The sequence below is a fragment of the Thalassophryne amazonica genome, chromosome 14 (assembly GCF_902500255.1).
Source record: "Thalassophryne amazonica chromosome 14, fThaAma1.1, whole genome shotgun sequence".
NCBI classification, from domain to species: domain Eukaryota; kingdom Metazoa; phylum Chordata; class Actinopteri; order Batrachoidiformes; family Batrachoididae; genus Thalassophryne; species Thalassophryne amazonica.
Genome location: NC_047116.1, coordinates 30527809 through 30546964, shown reverse-complemented (window position 1 = coordinate 30546964; position 19156 = coordinate 30527809). Strand labels below are relative to the sequence as shown.

The 19156-nt window shown below is 39.0% G+C and overlaps 2 protein-coding genes across 5 annotated transcripts in view; one reads left to right on the top strand and one right to left on the bottom strand.

The window, feature by feature from the left end:
• stk39 (serine threonine kinase 39) overlaps positions 1-2168 on the bottom strand; it is a 105132-nt gene extending 102964 nt beyond the window's left edge. The window contains exon 1 of one of the 3 annotated variants that reach the window (XM_034187084.1): positions 1878-2168. In XM_034187084.1, the coding sequence (XP_034042975.1) occupies positions 1878-1983 (106 nt within the window). In that variant the 5' untranslated portion in view covers positions 1984-2168. The remainder of the gene's footprint in view (positions 1-1877) is intronic. The other 2 variants (XM_034187083.1, XM_034187085.1) reach the window with 2 other exon arrangements.
• An 8915-nt stretch (positions 2169-11083) lies between these two features.
• cers6 (ceramide synthase 6) overlaps positions 11084-19156 on the top strand; it is a 45782-nt gene continuing 37709 nt past the window's right edge. Inside the window, exons 1-3 of one of the 2 annotated variants that reach the window (XM_034187089.1) lie at positions 11084-11445; positions 14224-14329; positions 14437-14567. In XM_034187089.1, coding sequence (XP_034042980.1) covers positions 11276-11445; positions 14224-14329; positions 14437-14567 — 407 coding nt within the window. In that variant the 5' untranslated portion in view covers positions 11084-11275. The remainder of the gene's footprint in view (positions 11446-14223; positions 14330-14436; positions 14568-19156) is intronic. The other variant, XM_034187088.1, reaches the window with a different exon arrangement.

Here is a 19156-nt window from a genome sequence, read left to right as displayed (position 1 = left end):
TCAAGAATTCAGTCAGACTCCCCACCCCTTGGATAGGCACAGGCTCAACTTGAGGTGGCCCATGGCAAGCCTGTCAAAATTCCACGTAACTGTGACCAAACTGAACACAAATATGTTGTCAACTCTTGAGCTATCCATCAATTTTCTATACCTACTTACTCCAATTAAGATTCACGGAGGGGTTGGAGCCTATCCCAGTGATTATAAGGCGTGAGACAGGGTACACCCTGGACAGGACGCCAGTCTATCACAGGGCAACATAGACAGACAAAAACATTCACACCTGCATGCACACCTATGGTCAGTTTAAAGCTTCCAATTCACCTAACCTGCATGTCTCTGGGTGTGGGCGGAAGTTGGAGCACCCAGAGGGAACCCACATAAACACAGGGAGAACATGCAAACTAAGGAGTCCAGCCAAGCTCCAAAAAAATTAAAAGCATTCCATATAAGTTTAACAGAGCTTTCCTGACTTTTGCTGAGCCACACAGAACACCACACCAAACCAATCCTGAGCCTTCGAGTGACCATTTGGGAGAACCCAGTGCTGAAATCAGGCAAGTGCAAGATCTGCTATAGCCAGAGATCACATACAATTCAGGTGAAGGCAAAAAGCCAAACTGTGATATGAAAATGTCCTTTTTTGCACGTTACTGTTCCACACAGTATGCAAAGTGGGTCAAATTTCCAGTACTGGAAGAAGAATTTAAATCTGATGTCTCATCTGCCAACCATCCTTGCAAATTAGGATTAGGTCTTAATTTTTCTGACATGCATATAAAAGTAAGTAAGTCCCTTCACCTTCTCCCTTGTTTTTCAAACACCCACAGCAGATCCGAGGAGAATTTGTATGTTGCATTGGCAGTTTTACACTGGATGCACTTCTTGATGCAACTTCACATTACACGGAGAAAGGGCAGGGGTGGAATTTGAAGCAAAAACTTTGCAAACAAGCTTACTATCCATTTGGCCACCACCCCAACCAAAATGCATATAATGTTTGAATGACACTTCTGCTTATTAATAACATTTGCACACTTCCAGAAGCCACAGCAGCAGGATTCCAATCTGGTCCAGCTCCAATATGATCGTTGCAAAGATGTCACTACTCAGCTGTTTCTTGCATCTTTGCTGATTGGTGGGCTCCAGATATAAAGTGACAATCCTCCCTTCAAGCAAATATGAGTAAATGTTTAGTTTTTTTAACCAAACAACAAAATGTGCTGCTGAGTGACACAAATAACTGACAACATGAACATCTGTTTCCCCACACTGCTATGAGAGATGCTTTGCCTGGAAAAACTATGTATTCATATACTATGTGGAACATTCAGAAGATTCAGGACAATAAATAAATAAATAAAAGAATTTCAGAAAAATCTGTTTCAGGCTAGTTCACTTGGCAATGTACCCAAAGCCATGGTGTAAAAAAAAATTTTAACCATCTTAACATTTATTATAGGCTAAATCCTTTTTTGCCTCAGGACTCAATGGATTCAAACTTTAATCTAATTACTGGACAACAGTTTTATTCCAGATTTAAAAAGTTAATGCTGAACTTGTTCTTAAACGCTAACTGGGTGACCATTCATTCATTCACCACCATGACTGACATATAAACATAACGCAAACTTCGATCAGACACATCTTTTTTTTTCTTTTTTAAAAACATTGAAAGGAAACATAAACCGCGCAGCCTTTTGTTTGTTTTTTTTATCAAGACTGTGGTAGCGTTTGTTGGGAATCACAGAGGCAGTAGTGCTAAATGTGCCTGTTCACATCCGCATTTCAAAGCTCGGTAGGAGGCTGCTGCTGCTGCTGAAGAAGAAGCCGGTAGGCCCCGAACGTCCCCGACGCTCCATAACAACAGTACTAACCTATGACTTCCTGTAGCTCGTACGACTCCCTGCTAATTGGCCAGCTGGCTGTCAGCAGCGGCTGCGGCTGGTGGACAGAAGCCGGACAGTCTCCTTGCTCTGCCATGACGATGCTGCTGCTGCGCCGTTAGTTAGCAGCCTCTCATAACAGACACACACAGCTTCCACTTTGAGCCGCTGACTGCCTACAAACTGTGTCAGACTGCTGCTGCTGCGAGCAACTACCGCTAGCCAGCTCGCGCGCAACCCGGAAAATAACGGGCCTCGCGCGCGGACGCGCACGCGTTACCTATGCAGCGCGTGATCGAACAGATGTCAGTGTAAAATACATATATAATTGATTGATTGATTGAATTTATTTAGTAAAATAATTCACAAAGTACATACGTAATTGCTCATTAAAATACACGGATACCACAAGAAAGCGAAATCGCTTGTTTCCATTGTGGTCCGGCAAATAAATGGATGTCAAATAAAGTATAAATTCATATTTATTTCCAGTGTGATCGTCATGTAAAGATTAAAAATGACAAGTCGACAATAATTAAAATAAATTTCCAAAATATAAATATTGTAAGTACAGAGAATGGAAAACCTAAGCACAACAATTTGACCAAATTACTACAAACTGCTATAAAATAAACAGTTATTGACGGTACCTTTTATACGTTCTTCACGTATTTTTTTCCAAAGGCTCCAAAACAGTTTATTTCTGTATAAATCTAATATGTTTCTCATATTTTGTAAAGGTTAGAGAGAAATAAATGCTTCTAAATTTAAAAACACTGTTTTTGAAACCAGATCATAAAGAAGCAAATATAATTTGATTTATAGGGAATGTTCCATTTATAAGTGGGATTTATTGTATATTTGAATATGTGGGTATGTACGAGTATATGCATATGTAGATATATAGATATGGGTAGGTGTATATGTATATATGTATATAAGTGACCGTGTATATGTATGTATATATATATATATATATGTATATATTTATGTATGTAAAGTATATGTGTATGTATATAGGTACATATGGCACAGCCCAAGCAGAGGGTCACCCCCAAGAGCCTGGTCTGCTTGAGGTTTCTTCCTTATAGGGAGTTTTTCCTCACCACAGTTGCCTAGTGCTTGCTCTGGGGGTTGGTTGGTAAGGTTAGTCCTTACTTGCGTTAAGTGCCTTGATTTGACTTTCTTGTGATCTGGAACTATATAAATGTAATTATAAGTGAATAGTATATTGATGTGTATGTCTGTGTGTCGACATGTAGTAGTGAATTTGTATTTATGTAAAAATGACTGATTATAATTGAAGGACTTGTACTAGCAGGGGTGGGCGCTAATAAGCTTTGCTTCAGCCCACACCCTTTCGGACTCAGTAGTTTTGTTTATGCTTTGTGCAATTGTTCTTTTTTTTTTTCTATTTGAATATTTTGTGTGCTGAGATAACAGCTCTGAAGTGATTTACAATCTTACGGATGTTAGGGCTCAAGTCCCGGGAATGCGCGTCTAGCAAGTGGGTCAGATCACAAGTACAGATGGGCGGATCGATCCTAATATTGATAATATTGATACCAACGCTAGTATTGATATTGAACGATCCTCATGTAAAAACATCGATACTCAAGCTTTTTTCCCTCTCCCGCACGCACTGACTGCTGCACACGCAGATTCATCAAAGTCTACTCTCTGTCTGTAAGAGCAGCGCTGCGCTGTGTCACACAACACGGAGCAGCGCACCCTTGTATTGTGGTTTGTCAGCCCTCTACCTCAGGAGATTTTGTTTTAAGTTGTGTTGAGTGATGTTTTTTAAACAAAAATGTTGATTGTGATAATAAAGTATTTTGTTGTCACGTACAATGTTTGGCGAAATTCTATCCTAGGTCTTTTGGATCCTTTGGATCTATGAAGCTTAAATATGAAAAAGTATCAGTATCGGTATTGATATCTGCAATACTGGGCCTGTATTTACTTGGTATCAGATCAATACCAAAATTCCCGGTATTGCCCACCTCTACAGATCACAAGTAATCTCAAAACCTCACGCATGCACACGCGTGCTTCCTCTTGTAGATGGTGTAAGAAGGAGAGAAAAAAATCAGTACAGAATTCTCCCAGGTAAATATGTTATCTTCATTAAATGAGCTGTAATTTTGTAACACGTTACAAAATTAAATCCACATTATAATGCTTGGATTTCAGTCGAAACTAAATTTTGTCTCTTTTGTATTTGAAAGGCCGTACAGCTTTAATTGTGTGTATCATTATTTTGACTGCTCCCAGTTTGCTCAGTCATCACAGCAGATGTGATATGGATCTACATATTAATTTGGGACAAGTGGCCTTAGAGCCCTGGACCTATAGGTGTCACAGTACAGAGAAGTCATGGATCGGGTCACACCTCAGTTTGGACATTATGGTTCATTATGGTGGCACATTGACACTGACTACCTATCATTTCACAATGTTATATCATACTGTTGATTATACATGTAGTGATACTTAAAATAAAAAAAACAGAACTAATAAATGATGTCAAGGTCTCGCTATACACAATATTTTTATTACACTGTGGAAACAGGGGAATCTCCAGTGGTCGTATTAACCAATTGTTCAAACAGTCAAGCAGGAAAGATCATGTCCCCATGAAGTAGAACATAAATTGGGATCATCAGTGAGTTCACAGTTCTGAATCTTGAAACCTCATCACATCCAAATCCCCTGAGAGCACTTCACAAATCACCAGCAGGCACCTTTGGTGCCCCACAGTCACCAGGTCATCCTCACTGTCAAGCAAAGGAACAGCCAGTCAACAAGATCAGTTCATCACGAGAGTGGTTTCCGTCAGAGTACACAGGTCTGTGCCAATCCTTTCTCAGCAGTAGCTCTCCTGGACCGTCAGTGATGGTTGTGTGTAGATCCTTCATCAGCCAAATCCTCGGTCTGAGAACAAAGAAGAAATCCAGTAGGCAGAATGAACAATGCACAGCAACACTATATAACAACAGCAAAATTACAGACAGGATGCTAACGTAATCGCCTGCAACATAGTCCTATGTTTCACTAATCACTAATCCTGTAAACCCCAGAATTTAGACGTGGTAAAACTGAGTCCAACTCTTCCAGCAGGAGCATAAATATAAGATGGATGGTAAAAGTGATTCAATACAGCCACATATATATTAGTCACAGGATAGAGAAGACAGATGAGTCTTTAATATGGATTTAAATGAATCCACAGAATCAGATTGTTTTAACTTGGTAGGTAGACTGTCCATAGAGTAGATGCACAGTAATAAAAAAAAAAGCTCTGTGACCTGCTGACGTCTTCTTAACCTTTGGAACACGCAGGAATCCTGCATCCCAAGAAGACAAAGCACTGTCCAGTTCTTAAGGTTTAATTACATCAGCCAGATAAGAAGGTGTTAGTCCATGAAGGATGTTGTATGTTAACAACAAAACCTTAAATTCTGACATCATGCAGACAGGAAGCCATTGGAGGAGGGCCAGAATTGGGTAAATATGATCAAACTTTCTATTCCTGGTCAAAGGTCTTGCAGCAGCATTTTGAATCATTTGAAGACCTCTTGTGCTTGTCTGTGGTAAGACAGAAAATAAGGCAATAGAGTGACCTCATAATGGCCAAGTGGTCTGTGCACTTGTTTCTAAAGCAGAAGGTTCCCGGACCCCTCTCCTTGTACAAAAGCTACCCAGGGTAGTCGCCACTAATTAGGCCCCATAAAAGCAAAAAAAAAAAAAAAAAGTTTATCATCCTTGAGATCAGAAAAAAGTGATGAGGGTGGATGGATTTTTTTTTTCTCTTAGAAACACAGAACAAACAATACAGTGAAATTTGTTGTTTTAAAATATTGTTACAACTTTTAACAATATTTTTTCTTAGAAACAGAGAACAAACAATACAGTAAAACCTGTTGTTTTAAAATATTGTTAGAACTTTTAACAATATTTTTTCTTAGAAACAGAGAACAAACAATACAGTAAAACCTGTTGTTTTAAAATATTGTTAGAACTTCTAACAATATTTTTTAAAGACGTTTAAAGGAATGCTAGAGCATATTAATGTATTCTCTGAGATTTCTGTTGGACTTTGGTGCAAAATGATTTGATCAAAAAAAGATTTACAAGGTCAGGATCAATGCGTGAAAGCAGGCAACAGGTGGCGCTACTGTACTACGCAAATCCTGAAACGCTTTACTGAAGCACTTAAAGGAAAAATACAATGGTATCATCGTTCTTACGCTATTTTTCCATCTGATCGCTTCTGAATGACGTTACTTATGTCTTTTTTTTTTCAAAATCAGGTTTATTTTTCTTCGTAATAGTTCAGTAAATGTCAAGGGGCCGAATACTTTTACAAGCCACTGTATATACACACATATATAGGAAGGAATAAACACATTTAGTGTACATGAAGCACAAACATATGGATGTGAATACAGTAGTTATTGATAATGTGAATCAGGGACATTTAGGTTTGTTGTGAATTGTGTTGATTGATGACTATTGTGTTTTTAGATAATTTGACTTTTTTTTGACTGTAATGTTAACAGCATGATTTTTAAAAGTATTTTGAAGGCTCAGTCTGGTTAGGTATGTATGGTGGAATATTGTATTAAGTATGAATTTGTTTAGGTGATCTGCAGACAGTCCAGCAACAGTATTTATTTTGAAATGTAGGCTACATTTTAAAGGACATCTTACCAACATGGATGTGCATGTGTTGGCATGTTGTTGCAAAATTGCTGAACTTTTAAGAGTGGTGTCACTTGTAATGCCCACCCTCTGTGGTAACTAAAGCTTACTTCTCGCATTCGTATACAGTTGTATTTTTTGCAATACTTCACTTCCATTTGGCATGCCTGGTAAATGGCTTTGCTTTTGTCAAGCTCATCTTTGTCATTGCCATTTATGAACCCCAAATGGTGGCAGATAGTAGCTTTAAGCATTTCAGGCATGTTCCTGCTCGTGTCTAAATAGAATTGCCTTACTGTATCAGGTTTGTTGTCCTTTCAGTATGTGAGAGGGGAAGTGGCTGCACAGTGACAAAAGGCTTCTTTCTGGGCTTAAGATCAAAGATTCAAGAGGCTACATGAAAGTTTGTGATGAACTTCGCCAATGTTCAGAAGTGTTTCTCTACTGTAGCTTATAGTCACGTAAGTGGCGGAAGAGTAGGACAGAGATGCCATGGAGGGCGCCATCTTGGAAGTACTAATGTTACAGTGTTAATCAATATAAAGGTTTTGAAAATTAATCTCAAAAATTTAAATAAAGGATGCACATCTTCGTGCCATGCGTAAGCCATATCTGAAAGCTGAGGCCGATCTGATAGAGTGATATGTGAGCCACATACATATGGCACAGATTTGCTTTATACAGAGATTTATTCCAGACTTGTTATTTTACAACCCCAATTCCCATGAAGTTGGGATATTGTGTAAAATGTAAATAAAAACATAATACAATGATTTGCAAATCCTCTTCAACCTATATTCACTTGAATGCACCACAAAGACAAGATATTTAATGTTCAAACTGATAAACTTTATTGTTTTGTACAAATATTTGCTCATTTTGAAATGGATGCCTGCAACACGTTTCAAAAAAGCTGAGACAGTGGTATGTTTACCACTGTGTTACATCACCTTTCCTTCTAACAACACTCAATAAGCGTTTGACACTTTGTAGGTGGAATTCTTTCCCATACTTGCTTGATGTACGACTTTAGTTGTTCAACAGTCAGGGGTCTCCGTTGTTGTATTTCGCGCTTCATAATGCGCCACACATTTTCAATGGGCAACAGGTCTGGACTGCAGGCAGGCCAGTCTAGTAGTTTTAGTTTAGTAGTAGTTTTAACTTGCACTTGTAGCGATGAACTGTGTTAAATGACAATGGTTTTCTGAAGCGATGATGTCACAATGATGTCAGTTTTTAATGCACTGCCCCCTGAGGGATAGAAGGTCACGGGCATTTAATGTTAATTTTCGGCCTTGCAGCATACATGTAGAATGTTCTCCAGATTCTCTGAATCTTCTGATTATATTATGGACTGTAGATAATGGAATCCCTAAATTGCTTGCATTTGAACATTGAGAAACATTGTTCTTAAACTGTTGGACTATTTTTTCATGTAGATGTTCACAAGGTGGTGATCCTCACCCTATCTTTGCTTGTGAATGGCTGAGCCTTTTGGGGATGCTCCTTTTATACACAATCATGACACTCACCTGTTTCCAGTTAACCTGCTCACCTTTGGAATGTTCTTTGAGCATTCATCAACTTTCCCAGTCTTTTGTTGCCCCTGTCCCAGCTTTTTTGAAATGTGTTGCAGGCATCCGTTTCAAAATGAGCAAATATTTGCACAAAAACAATAAAGTTTATCAGTTTGTACATTAAATATCTTGTCTTTGTGGTATATTCAATTGAATCTAGGATTTACAAATCACTGTATTCTGTTTTTATTTACATTTCACACAATGTCCCAACTTTATTGGAATTGTGGTTGTATCATTTAAAATCATGCAGTTGTATCATTTCATATTTGTGTAGGAGATGCAGTAACAAAATCCAACCCCTCACATTTCTGTATAAAAACAATAAGTGCAATATCAATTAATATCAGCACTTACAGTGTCTGCAGCATTAACCAAAAAGTGAAAGCACAGAATATTGGTGTGCATGAGGGAAAAAAAACTGGAGAAAGTATAAGTTGTTTGTGTTCTTTCTTACAAGTCTGAAGTTCGTTAAAAACTTATTACAATGTTACAAGTGTATAAATGCCTCTGTATAATGCTAAATAATCTTACAAAGTCTTAGTCTGTTTTACACACACACACACACACGCATACCTAAAAGAAAATTTGCTGGTGAACTTGTGATGAACTTCCTTGTCGCCCATATAGAGAATTTGCTTATGCAAAGCAACAATACTTTATCTCATTCAACTGACGAAATACCAGATATAAGAGAGTACTGTACAACAATATTCGGAATGAGATGTATATTTTAATCAAGTATTCATCTAAAAAGGTCTATTACTTTCTTTAATATGCTCCTTTTGTAACAGCAAACACAAAAATATGTCTAACCTTTTATTTTATGTGTTTATTTTGATCATTATAACATTATAACATTTCAAATTTTTGTCTTTTACCAACATAGAAATGCACAAAAACCTCTCAAAACATCTCATCCATTAGGATTAAATAGTTCTAGCATAATAAATTTTAATGGAGCCATATCTGTCAGACAAATATGTCTTAAACATGCACTGAAAAAAAATGATACTGTGGATCAACTTAAAAAAATTGATGTAATTTGTTACAGCTAATTTTTTTTAGTTTTTCACAATATATATTTATGACTTGGTAAAGTGATTCCAGCAGATTTAAACTGGAAACCTCAATTTTCCATTCGACCAATGTACTTTCAATGAAGTGCACCGATGTTTTACTTTTTTCAGTGTGTAGCCTAAGAATTAGTTTCATATAATAGTAGTAATAAACCCAATGTGTTTTAAATACATAAAAATATGGTTAACCAGATTTATGTGTCACAATTAAACAACAATAATAATAATAATAATAAATTAACATGTGTAACTGAAGCATGTGACTTAGTGGTTAGCACTGTTGCCTCACAGCAAGAAAGTCATGGGATTGATTCTCACCTATGGCCTTTCTGTGTGGAGTTTGCATGTTCTCCCCGTGTTTGGGTGGGTTTCCTCCAGGTGCTCCGGTTTCCTCCTACATTAAAAGACATGCAGGTTTAGGTGAACTGGAAACTTTATAATTGCCCATGGTCAAGGGTGCAATTTAGAATTAGAAATTGGGGGAGACAAAGTGCGAGGCCAGCATGGCCGAAGCCCATAGGCCGGGGGTCTGGGGGGCCGTTGTAGGCCCCCAGAAGCCAACGGTTTCTAGATAAGCTCAGATGCATTCTGACCATCCAGAACAGTAATTTTAATGTTTTGAGAAGACCATAAAGTGGACACCATTTGACTTATGCAATTTGAAACTGTGGATATAAAGTACTTTATTATAAGAATAGCCAGCATTGATTTTATTAACATCCTGGTGTAAATAAGGTATCACCACATGTGTAGAACTCAAAAAGAATGATAGGTTGAGTTTTCATTAAAAAACAACTGCAATGTGGTAAAATGTATTCATAAATATGAAAGAACAGGCTCTTAATAATTATTAACTATCACATACTGTATTTTTTTTCTCAAGATTTGTTTTTGCATAAATTTGAAAAAACAACAGATCATAAGTTTAGGATAAATTACTTAAAATGAATTTAATTTTCGAAGTGGCATTAATGACAACACTCATCCTGAACATAATTTTGCTTGCATAGACTGATTTTGCAGATTAAGCAATAATTGGAAATGGGCTTTCTGACATCCCAGAAAGCTTTTCTGATTGTCTTTTCTAACTTTCAGAATGTAGTAAATTAGCATATGGTCCACTGATACTTATGTGTAGACACTAGTCCCTAGAGGCAACTATTTTTGGTTTCAAATCTGGGCAAATGCAGTCCCAGAAAATTCTGAATGTGACAAACAAGAAACAGGTGTTGTTAACAAGTCAATGCTGCTAAAAATACAAACTTGCAGAAACAAAGATACTATTCTGACATGGTTTGCACATAAGATTGGCATAGCATGTTTCAAGTACACACATATATGTCAGAAGGTGGGGGGACATACCATATTCTTTTTCCCCCTGGTTGAAAGGGTGGTGGGGGGAGACATGTCCCCCCTATCCCCCACCAAACTGCGCTCATGCCCAGGGTCACTTGCAAAAGAGATCTCAATCTCAATGGGACTAACCTGGTAAAATTTAATTAAATCTAGGCTTTTAAGAATTGTATTAAGTTTATTAGTCACTCATCTTCAACTGCTTATTCCAATATGGGGTCACGGGATGGGGGGGTGCTCTGCACAGAAAGGCTACAATTGATCCTGTGATCTCTTGCAGTGAGGCAACAGTGCTAACCACTAAGCCACTGTGCCGTACCATTCTTTACAACAAAAATCTTAAAAAAATAGTCTGCTATCAAAAGCAGTAATAATCATATTTGTTATTAAAGTAGCAAACAGCGGTTGTTTTGTGATCCATTCATGAAAGGCATTAATTGGTGTTTCTTGTCGGGTACCTTGATTGCGCAGACGAGCGGCTGCATCACTGCGTGACATTTCAATGGACCAATCATTGGCAGAGGGCTGATTGAGTCTACTTCCCTACGCTGGACTGGCGGAGGGAAGATAGACGGACGGAGATCTGGCTCAGATATCTCACCGTCACTGTCAGATCGCCATCGAGAGACCCGTCGAGTTGTCCTTCCGACCCGGTCAGAGGTTCTGCCGCACGGAGATGGCCGGTATTTTGGCGTGGTTTTGGAACGAGAGGTTCTGGCTCCCTCATAATGTAACCTGGGCTGACTTAAAAAACACAGAGGAGGCAACGTTCCCGCAAGCCGAGGATCTGTATCTGGCGTGTCCTTTGGCGTTCTGCATCTTTATGATACGGCTGGTTTTCGAAAGGTGGGTCCACGCGTGTTGGCGATAACGCAGCGGGGCAGGTGGTGGTTTGTTGTGTGTTTGTGTGTGTGTGTGTGTGTGTGTGTGGATGGGGCGGCGGGGACCGCAGTGCACGCGAGTCCGAAACAATGGCTTTTTAAGGGATTATCCCCTTCCTCAAGTGACGGCTGATCGTCCGGTAACGTCAGGCCTGCAGCATTACGCGCCGTCTGCATGAGATCCATCCATCAGCGCGCACGCTGCAGCCAGACGCACGTCACAGGACGCCACACATGCCCTTAACCTTTTAATGATGACCGTTGTGAAATTTTTCAAATTTAAGTATTCTTGCTATTTGGAAGATGACAACAAAATAATGCAATGCTACCCAGCTAGCCTTTGCCAATAAAGTGTCAGACCGTTGAAAGCTAAATGCTATAGTTCTGATGAAGTGATAATGACACAAGTTAATATCCTACCTATGCTTCACAAAATCATTCCACCACTCAGTGATGGAGGGAGTGACAATGTTGAATAGCAAAACAGCGAACATGCTACATGCGGTCCTTAAGGCAGAGATTAAAACAGTATAGCTTATCAATGTTTCAATAAGTATTTCCATCAATTAATTATACAGGTAGACAATTAAACATAACCCCAGTCATACTCTTGCTATTTTGAGGCATAAGTCACTCATCATATTAAATACATTTTAAAAAAGAGAGAAGAAAATACACTAATTGTACACTAATTGTACTAATACCGAAATAGTGCTATTGAGGCTTTTCAGGTTTCAAATCCCGCAAAACTTCAAAGAGGTCGCCGCGCTGTTAGATCTCAGTAACATTGAGAACTGCATTGAGACGCTTTGATCACACTGCACTTTAACCGCTGCACACGGACAACACCATTAACATCGCAACATAAAACTATTTTTATATTGTGCCTAAAACTCTCGTGAATATATTCTCTGGGTTCATAGACATTGTTAATGCGTTTGTTTTATGTAAACATGCAATGTCTCTCCGTTATTTTCAATGGGAGCTGCTGTGAGCTACACTCGCTTCCTGTTGTTCTGGGAGAAAGTGAAGTTTGCTCTTTAACGTCTTGATTATTGTTCTTTACAACACTGCCGTCTTTGTTCCAGACTAATATGTATAATATGTCTGAAATTCGGTTTGCGCTTATTAAATTCCACGCAGATTAAATGTAGCAGACACGGATTATTTGTTAGAATTGTTTTAGCAAGTTTTCAGGATATCACTCATGCAGTCTCTTATTAATGTGATGAAAAGCATAAAAAATTACATTTTTGAAGTATAATATTCATTTACAATTGTCATGTGGATTCTTTATGTTGTTTTGACTGCAGCGACTCTCTGGCGCGCAAGGGATTATGGGATACGTGAAAACCCCGAATGCTAGGGGCCTCTGCTCCCATTGTGCAATATATACAGAGCATAACTTCACACGGACAAATGGTGTATTGTTTTGTTTTCAGCTGCAATCACCGAAGCAGTCACGAAAAGGTTTTTTTTCGGTTCCCACTGGAGAAAGGAAGACGAAGCGAGTGGGACACGTCATGTCAGTAAATGTTAGCCTACACAGCTAACCAGAGGAGTTACATTCTCTACAAAACCGCCTCCACACGTTTGTGCTCTGGGTCATAAACAAACAGCAACACATGTCCACTTTCCCACCACATCGCCACTTTTCTTTGCATGTAACTTGCCCAAAAACTCAGAGAAATTGCCGTGTTTTTTTTTTCCCCCCAGGAAGTAGATAAATTACATCATATGCATCATATTTTACCCCTTTAGCGCTCGTCCTCAAACAAGACTGCGCTGTCCAATTCTGTTGATTTTTTTCAGTCTAATTTTGATTAATTATTATATATAACTAATTATAATAATATTCTAACAATTCAAAGAATTTAATAATTATTATTATTATTATTATTATTATTATTATTATTAAAACAAGAACAGGAAAAATACTGAGCTCAGAAACAATAATATTCATATGAATAACAAAAAAAATTAAATCCACACTCCCACTGACCAAAATGTTACTGTCTCAACCCAAAGCTGATTGAACTGAACCTTACATATAAGAGAAGTATTACTTGCATTGTGAGAGAGCGACAGCTACGACATTTTGGCCATGTGGCGCATTTCTCTGGGCATGATCCAACACGTAGGGGCCTTAGTGTTGAGGACTCCAGTGATGGGAGAAGGCCATGGGGATGCCCACAGTTCACTTGGGCTGAGGCAGATGAATGGTTACTTTCGAGAGGTGGTGATGGACTGATGGTCTGACTAGATGGTTGCCATCCAGGACCCAAGGTGTTTCCATGTTATCGCGTGCCTGACCTGACTTGACTTACACTACAACCAATTAATGTATAAATCACTTCAGAACAAGTATTTCTGTGTAGGCTCTCAGTTGTCCAGGTGGTTTCCATAGTAGAGAAGCTTGAATCTTCGACTAGACTGGGTTGCTTGATGCAAGGACGTTTCACTTCAAACGGCAGAAGCTTCCTCAGCTTCCTCCTCAGAGCAAGAATTTTAGCTGAGCAAGCTTCTGCGATTTGAAGCGAAACATCCTCGCGTCAAGCAACCCAGTCTAGTTGAAGATTCAAGCTTCTCTACTATTCAGAACAAGTACACATTTCACCAGTGATGTTCGTTTCCTCACAGCCAACAAAGTAAGAATTGTCAGAAAGACAAAAGTTTGCTTTCCATTTTTTATGAAATTTTGTCTGTATATATTCAGAATGACTTCAATGTGTTTTGATGGCAGGTTTATTGCAAGACCATGTGCAATGGGTCTGAAAATCCAAGCTAATGGGCCACAGAAAGCACAGCCTAATGCTATCCTGGAGAAGGTTTTCACCGCTATAACCAAGGTGATACATGAAAATACTGGCTTTGAAAAGTCTTTAGTATGGCAGTGTTTCTGTGTGTGTGAGACTTTTTTTTTTAAACACAAGGGGTTTTCATGTTGTGTTGCCAGCACCCAGATGAGAAGAGGCTGGAGGGTTTGTCCAAGCAACTCGACTGGGATGTGCGAACCATTCAGCGATGGTTCCGACAACGCCGCAACCAGGAGAAGCCCAGCACGCTCACTCGATTTTGTGAAAGCATGTAAGGCAAATCACAGTGAGCATTTGTTTAAAATCGCTGCAAGCCATTTTCAGTCATGTTGGCTTTTTGTTCCTTCTGTCATAATGTTTCCATTTGTTTCTGTGTCAGATGAATACTGCTTAAGTCATGCACATATTTCAGAGGGTTCTAGTAGAGCAGTGGACCCTGGGTCCAAGAACACTTGACTAGATTTTTAAGTGTATCCAGTTATTTTATCCTTTACCTTTATATCAATTTGCTTTGACTCAAGACCCATCAATTCACAAAATTTCATTTGAATCCATTCTAAACCTTTTCAGATGTTCTCAAAATCCAATCCCAATGACAGGCCGTTACCATGTTAGTTTTACCCAAGTCCTTATTGTAATATTGCCCCTTACAAAGTAGAAAGTCAAATTATTTCTCAGATCAAATTTATTCAAAATCACAATGAAAAACTGGCCTGGATTCTGCAGAACTTTTCTCTCAGCAGGAGATCCACCTGTCCAGAACGCCGAACAAAGAAATTGAAATGCGTGACAAAAGGTGGACCTTATTTCTCAAATCCTTCTCTTACTTGTCTCCCATGGGCATAGAGGGAGGTCTGGCCCCCTGCCCAAAACCCGCACAAAGACTAAACCTATGGTAACTTGATTCTCTTTGTTCTAAGAGCTAAATCCAGTTCCAAATGCATGTTTAGATAACACACTCAGTAAAAATATAAGATCCTTTAAGTAAAGTGATTACTTGCTACCAAAACAAAAATGATAAAAACAAAATAGTATATAAACTCACAGATATATCTAACAACCATCAGGGCAATACGGGATCCGTTCTGGTTCAAGACACTCATTTTGAATCATTTGACCAAAATAAAAGTTGTGCAGAACCTTAAAAGTCCATTCTCCTTGGGAAGCAGAAAAAAGCGGCGCAAACTGTGATGGTCACAGCAGAGAGCAACAGTGGTTGTGTATTTTTCAACATCGATGTGACCTCACAGCATGCTGTCAGTCAAAGTCTCACTGCACACCGGAGATGCTGAAGTGTGTGTTTTAATGGTCTTCTGAAGAAAGAGTTTTGGCTTACTGTGGGGCTTGTTTGAATGTCACTAAAAGTTTGAAGGCACAACAAGGAAAAGTTAAAACTGCAAAAGCACTGATATACGTAGAAAAAAAGGAAATCACAGATTTAATAAAGACTGGTGCTGGATGGAGGAGTACAGAATCATTGTACAAAGTGTTTGATGGAGTGTTGGTGTGACGATAGGCAAATTAACAGACTGGGGCGCATCATTTGGCTACAGTAATGCTGGAGTCCAGCCTGTCCACTTGTTACCAGTACATGGTAGCACTGATTTCCTCAATGCTAAAACCATCTTGCATAAAATTGTGCATGAATATTTTGCCTGTTGATGCCATTGTGTTGTGTTTGAGCTGAAAACAATATGGTGCTTGTGCAACTCTTTGGAAAATGCTGGCTTGGCTTGCTGGGGACATTAGGATTCTTCACGGGGTGGATTCCAGTGGCCATAGACCCCGGTGGCCCCTTAAAATCAATTATAAACACAGACTGTGGGTGAATAGCATCATATTAAATCATCAGAAGCAGCACTTCCTACTGCTTTATGCATGTTTTTCAAAATAAATATATACCATGTTTTCCAGAGTATAAGTCACATTTGTTTTTGAAACATATATTTCATAAGAATTCAGGAAAAAAAAACATTTTATAACAATCTGTTAAGACTATGCAGTCACACACTAGTCTAAAGAACAACGAGGTGACATATCTTTAATGTCTTTCTCATTTCCATTGTACTGAAAATGGACTGCAAAGTGATTTTTATGTACTGCTATACTCTAATTTTTTTTTGACATATGACTCGCTTCGAAGTCTCAAAACGTGACTTATAGTTCGGAAAATATGGTATCCATTTTTATCAAACTACTTTTCATGGAGCACCTGAACACTGCACTTGATTTTAAAGAGTATTGTGCCTAAGTTCCCATCATACATGATATTGTTCGCAGTTGTTGAAATGGGTTATTAGTTGCTAGTTGTACTAGTGATTCCACGTTATATTTTGTGTGGTTTATGTAGTTTGAACAATAACAGAACGTGTGTAGTCAGATGGACCATGTGAAGTGTGTGTATGGTAACAAGAGCTGTTCCTACACTTTGGTCTTCTTGTTGAAGAGACGCTTTTTGTGGGTCACTGACTATTTTCTTCCTGTAAGTCAGAATGATATTTTTGAATAATGTGGGTGTCCTGGTGTTCAGCGCAGCCAAACCCATACATAAGTCAGAGTCCTGGTCCCATTAATTTTGAATTTAATTAGTTCTGGAACCAGAGTTCCTTTGGCAGAAATGAGTCTAACTTGTTTGAGTCATATCTTATTTTACTTGTGTCATTGTTGGCCTTAAAAGTGTACCGCCTTTGATTTCCCACAAAGGTAGTAAAATTTACCCTGTGTTGAAGTGTCGTCATTATACCCAATGTTCTGATATACCTTAATGACTGTGGTGTATCACAAAACAGTTCATTTTACTGGTGGTAAATTATTTGTTTTGTTTCCTCTGTGGGATCTTACAGATGACATGAAGGAGGAAGTGCATGTGTAAGGGTCAAAGTTGCTGCATTCGGTGGAAACTGATAACTGGACTTTCCGACTTCCTACTTGTAAAGTACATGTATAAAGCTATGCCAAAATGTTAGTCTTCCTACGGACTCATTTGGGCAAATCAAGTAAAATCACAAATCAAGTAAAATCATTGTAGCTGTAACTAACATTGGGCAGCACAGTGGCTCAGTGGTTAGCACTGTTGCCTTGTACCAACAACACTGTGGAATCGCTTCCTGTCTGATCCTTTCTGTGTGGAGTTTGCATGGTCTCCCCGTGTTTGCGTGGGTTCCTTCTGGGTGCTCCGCCTTCCTCCCGCTGCCAAAGACAAGCAGGTTAGGTGAATTGGAAACTTTAAATCAACCATAGGTGTGAATGTGTTTGTCTGTCTATATGTTGCCCTGTGGTAAACTGGATCAGTGGCTGCTGGGATAGGCTCCACCTCCCCCGTAACCGATAATTAGAATAAAGTGGTGTAGAGAATGAATGTAACTGATACTAGTTTTGAGAACAAACTCAGCAGAGCTGTGTGAGTGATGTCTGACCTGTCCAGGAGATATCCAGCAAAATCTTTGGGTGAAAAATTTCCAAACTTTATTCTGAATTCTTTGTAATGGGATCACTGGTTGCCTATATTCGCTAGCTGTGTCTGTTTCTGTCTTTTCACTCCAGTTTTACATCTTTTTTGTTTGTTTGTTTGTTTGTTTTTTCCATTCAGTCCTTTCCCCCAATTTCTATGACTTTGGCATATTGTCACTGTATTTTAACCCATGTGGGTTAAAATCCTAAGCTGTTTCCAGACAAGGCAAATCATATTGGTGATACAAAATTGTGAATCTTGTTTGAACACTAAGGGACAATATTACCATGGTGTCAAATAATTTTTTATGACTGAAATAGTAAATAATCGAAAGGACCTACACCTTTAAGAGGTAATACGACGACTGATTTAAAAATTCCCACATAGCTCATTAAAGCAGGTCCCTGTGACTGATTACCTTGTTGGAAAGGTAATCAGTCACAGGAAAAGTTGAAAAGGTTTCAAGATCATTTCCATTCAGTACTGAAGTTGATGGAAATCCAGCCCAGTGTCACTTTTTTTTTCATCCTCCCGTCACGAAATGATTCAAATTTTCTTCACAGGGTTTTTTTAAACTCACTATTACTAACCCTACTCCTTCCCCCAACCCTAACCATAACCACCCTGACCCCCCGCTGCACTTTTAATTACATGCACTCGTCACAGAATGAATTAGAATAAATTCGTGTTGCCATGAGGAAAATTTTGCACTTTTCGTGACAATATGATGACCCAGTAGATTAATGTATATTTCGTGCTGCTGAATCATGACATGCCATGAGACTGGGTTGCACTGGTGTACTTGACAAAAATGTACATCTGATTAAACAAGAAGGAGCTGAAAAGTTGACACGGCCCCGAAACCACTAAAATGATGGTATTTCATTTTTGTTTGCCAGTTAGTGATCATCTTCCGCATCTTCCCAAGATAAATGCCAGCTTAACCGCAAGATAATAGTCAAACCAGGAAAGCCTCTTGGGGTGTAAGAGAGAAGTGACTAATCTGCTGTAGAGCATTCGCCATCAGGGAGGTTGTACTTACATAGTGTGTTGATGTTAAAGGCCAACCGGTAAGTGTGGCTGTCACTGTAGAGTCATGTCTGAGACCACTCGAGTTAATCTGGCAGTTTGAGACACAGGGAGCCTCACATCTTCTTCCCGAGGCTGCTGATTTCTCAGGAGGACGCTGCTGCTTGATGAGACTCTCGGACCTCCATCAAAAAACTGCTGTCAAACATGTAGAAAGTGGACGTTGTGTTTTTGAACTCATTCAGCTGCAGCTTTTATCTACAAACAGAATAATCGACTGCAGTCCACAGCAGGCTTTCTGAAGAGCTTCTTTGGCCAGGATGTTTTGGTACCTTACAGTGCAGTCATCCAAACAGGCTCCGGCTACACTCTTTCCAAAA